The sequence below is a fragment of the Coptis chinensis genome, chromosome 6 (genome assembly GCF_015680905.1).
Source record: "Coptis chinensis isolate HL-2020 chromosome 6, ASM1568090v1, whole genome shotgun sequence".
Lineage (NCBI taxonomy): Eukaryota > Viridiplantae > Streptophyta > Magnoliopsida > Ranunculales > Ranunculaceae > Coptis > Coptis chinensis.
Genome location: NC_141461.1, coordinates 37535179 through 37539488, shown reverse-complemented (window position 1 = coordinate 37539488; position 4310 = coordinate 37535179). Strand labels below are relative to the sequence as shown.

Below are 4310 nucleotides of genomic sequence, written 5' to 3'. Positions count from 1 at the left end.
GGCCTTATCTCTTAGCCCAATACCTATATGATTCATCTATGAATATGACTACTACAATAAACATATGATTTCAAAAGGCAAAATGATATCCGCGAGAAATTGAATTGAGAATTTGAAATGGTTTGAGAAATGAATCCGAGAAAAGGTCCAACTAATAGAGAAGGTGATTGAGAAATCTAGAACATTTGGAAAGTTTACTGGAAAAAAGCGAAATGAATTACTTATTGGAGTAAAAGTAAAAGTGTGGACTTGGCCTACGTTACAGAGTCCATAATCCAAAATGTTAAAAATAACTTGTGAACTAATGAGCCACATTTTTTTTTTTTTGGCTAAATACTAATGGGCCAAGTTAAATATTAAATATTTAAGCCTACTACCTATACTTCTTTTTGGGGCAAACTTGAGGGTATTCACTTGAATACCCTGGTTATACATTGGGTCCACCCCTGGGCTTAGGTTGTTGATCTTTCTTTTAGGTGACTCTTGAGAAAAATATATACCACATGGACACACTTAAATTATCAAAAGTCTCCTTCTCGAATCCTTCATTGGTAATCTGAGTAAACACTGAATTTCTAATCAAGTGAGAGGAGCGAACGCTTTTGGGAGTGGTGGGAGTACATGGGACAAAAAGTGGTTTGGTAGGTTTCTGTTTGTCTGTCCTCACCTATCCCTCTTTCTCTCCCTCTCTCTCCTTCCTTCCTTCCCTCTCTCTCTCCCTCTCAACCAAACCCTAACTCTCTCTCTCTCCCCACCCACAAACCCATATCTCCCTCTCTCTTCTCCCCCCTCCGCTCACGCCCCCACTGCTTAGCAGTTATCTAGTTTAATTTCAGTAAGACTCTTAAAACAAAAACGTAGCTAGTCCAACTGTCCAAATGCCCCTTGTCCAGTATTCCACCGTGTCTCTTACCTTGTTAGCAATTCGCCGAATTATTCGCGAATCGAATTTTTGAAGGGCAAAACGTATAATACTTCCGAATGTTTGAAAGATTCGCAATAATTCGTGATTTTTTGCTTTGAAATGAATAATACGGATTTTGCCGAATTTTTCAAAAATTCAGCTAAAAAATTCGGCTCCAAAAAAACAATGAAAATTTGGTTACGTTTTTGTTATTTTCTATGTACTTTATGTCCTCACTCTTACTTTAAGTTCCTCACTCTTACATTTTTAGTGAAAAATTAATCCAAAAGCTTTGCCTTTATACTTTTTGGACAATATTTAAATTGTCATGTCATGGTGTGTGTATTTTGAAATTTGAACGTTAATTTCAATCAAAGAACAAATAAATGAAGGTACCTATGTGGAATTGTGGACCATTCAATTGGTTTCAATGTTTTTGTAGCTAAATTGTTTATATATGTTTGTTATGTTGTAAAGAATGACAACTATTATTAATATTTACTAACATAATATCACGAATTTTTTACTTCCGAATTTTTACAACCAAACGTTTAAAACGGGTATTAATTAAACACCGCATAATTGCCATATTGTGATTTTTTGACCGAATATTTGACCGTACCGTTTTTTTAATCACCGAATACTTCTCGAATTATTCCCGTACCGAATATTTGCCCTATCCCGAATTGCTAACAAAGGACTCTCAAAAACAGCTTGGGCTTGCGCTTGGGCAACCCGCGGGTCTAATAATTTCCCTCCCAAAATTTCCCCATTTCCCGCTAAAATTAGTGGAAAGATGAAAACCTAGTTTATCTTTAACTTTACAGCCAACCTCTCTTTTTTTTCTCTCTCTCTGTGCAGAAACTTTGAAGCAGAGAAGACTCTCCCTCATAAGCAGTAACAACGATGCAGCGAACATTAAACACCACTGATTCAAATCGGGTATAACTTCATGTAATTAATACACTTTGTTTCCAATTTCTGTAAATTGAGTGAAACCCTAACCCTAGGTTGGTTATGATTTTTGTAGGGTATGGATACATCAAGCCCAGCTGTTTTTGTTAACGCGGAGTTGTTGTCAAAGTACGTTGGGAAAAAAGTTCGCGCGGTGGTTCAGGTTTTGCGGACTGAAGGTGGGAATATCATTGGGAATTCTACAGATGAAATGCAGTTAGTTATAAAAGGTCATTTGCCACCTCAGCTAACTACTTTTGTTGAGGTGATTGGTATAGCTGAAAGTAACCAGTCCATTCGTGCTGAGATAGTCACCAATTTTGGTGATACATTTGGTATGATACTCTTATATTTACACATGCTTTTTTATTGCATTTACTTGGAGAGTAGTTTCGATAGCTCATAGAAAATAAATAAATGAATAAATTGTTACCTAGACCTTGGACCAAACCTCCCTAGGCTTGAATAGTATGCCAGTGGACACGTATTTACAATGGAATAAGTTATTTGGATTTCATTGCTATGTTTAGTATGAAGCTAAATATTGAAGATCGAACGTTCAGTATTTATATTGAGTGAAGGTGTGGTAGAAATATTTCAAAACTACAATTTTAAACCTTGAGGTGGAAGGTAGTTTGAGAGTTTTTAGACTCTAGATGAGAATCATTGAAATGGAGAAAGTTGTGACTGACGGGATGTTGAGACTTGAGAGACAAAAAGTGTGATTCCTTTCAAGTAAAGTAGTCTTGCCAAACCTAAGTTGCAACCATTAGGCAGTGATTTTTATTGGGGTGTGGGGCTGAGAAATTGAAAATAATTAGTGTATGAGTTAGGGACGTGCTCTAATTAGGTAATAGCCTCAAGGTTTGCTTCTCAATGAACAAAAGTTTAAGCTTCCTATTATACCCGTGAGGCTTAAGCATTGATGTATTTTGGAAGGCTTGAGGCGTGGTGTCTTTTAAACGTTGGTGACATCTCTTCGTATAAATCTTACTCTTATGTCTTGGCATGGAGTTGGTCAAATTTTGGTAATTAGGTTGTGGCTGCCGAATTTTGGCTGAGTTTGCCTCCTCTTTGATAGTAAAGTCTGTAGTGGGATTTCACTAGCAAAGACACAACTGAAGTCGTTAAAGCACTTCTTCAATTTCTATTGTGCCCAACAAACTTTGATCTAGAAATTATTTTCTGCATCAAGTATCTTGTCATCCTTATTAGTTAAGACATAATCTTTTTTAGCCATTCACAATCCTTTTAAAACAATATTTTTATGATAGTCCTGAAAAGGAATTAAAAGGGCTGTGAATGTCTTATTGCCATTTAGCTTGATAATGCTGCGAGAGTTGAGACAGAGTCATCAAGTGGACTTATTAGATTGGGGTTCCCTACAGTCCAACGACATCCATGTTTGCTTTTTTCGTGTTTGAGTAATGATCTTATTGCAAAATAGAAAATTTCAACAACTTAGTGACTGCAAATCTCATTTTGGCGGTAAAAAGAATGAAAACACGATAAAATGCAATTTAGGCCATTGTCTGACAGCTGAGGCTTAGATATGCCGGAGATGGCATTTCAGTAAAAAATTGTGTTTCAAAAGGCTTACAGCTTACCCATTTTTAATATATATATATTCATAGTTAACATTTCTTGTTTATTAAACTTATGTTGCTCTTGGTATCCTGCTAATGAATGTTCTATTCCTTTCAACAGATGCCTTATCTTACAATCGCGTATGCCAACTCGCAAATGGGGATCAAAAAAGTTTGTTTCTGTAGATGTAATGTTGGGGTAATTTCAAGATTGAAGTGTAATGAAGACTAATTTTAAATGCACTAGCTCCCACCTTATGGCTACGCTTAGACGGTATATAAAAAATAGACTGAGGCAGGACTCTAAAACTCAATCCTTATAAATTATCTCTGGAGACAATGTTTTAATTTCACCTCATATCTGCACCATGTTATTTGCAATGAGAAACTTATTTAGTTACTCTGTTTAATACCCATTTTACTTAATTTATCTTGTGGATTTTGTTTATCCCATTCAGGACATAATATATGGCCTGCTATTCTATACCCCACTTAATCTGTGGATTTTGAATGATGTTTGTTTCACAAAGATGTACCGTTTAACCGAGTTACCCAGCTTATTCATGTAATACCTCTAGGCTCTAGCTGTTATAAAGGGCGGGTGTAGCTGGCAAGTCTGACTGGAAATAGTATGTTCCAACCTGGCTATTAGTAATTTAGTATGTTTCAACCCTAGCACACAGTTGATCTGGATAACTGGTTTTATTTTAAGGATTATATTGACATACCCCCCTCTACCACTAGTTGCAATTAGGATTACCCCCATTATAATTGAAATTAGGATTACTCTCCTAATTTGACAGTCAAAATGAGTCAACCAACAGTGGCTGTCAGTTGACTAGTCAAGAATCGTGAATTGTCCTAAA

At 36.1% G+C, this 4310-nt stretch overlaps 1 protein-coding gene across 1 annotated transcript; it reads left to right on the top strand.

The window, feature by feature from the left end:
* The first annotated feature begins 1601 nt into the window (after positions 1-1601).
* LOC147492846 (replication protein A 14 kDa subunit B-like) lies at positions 1602-3854 on the top strand. The gene is made up of 3 exons (XM_086565712.1): positions 1602-1846; positions 1935-2193; positions 3566-3854. Exons 1-3 carry the CDS (start codon positions 1811-1813, stop codon positions 3628-3630), a joined length of 360 nt encoding a protein of 119 aa, XP_086421838.1. The 5' UTR covers positions 1602-1810; the 3' UTR covers positions 3631-3854.
* The last annotated feature ends 456 nt before the right edge of the window (positions 3855-4310 follow it).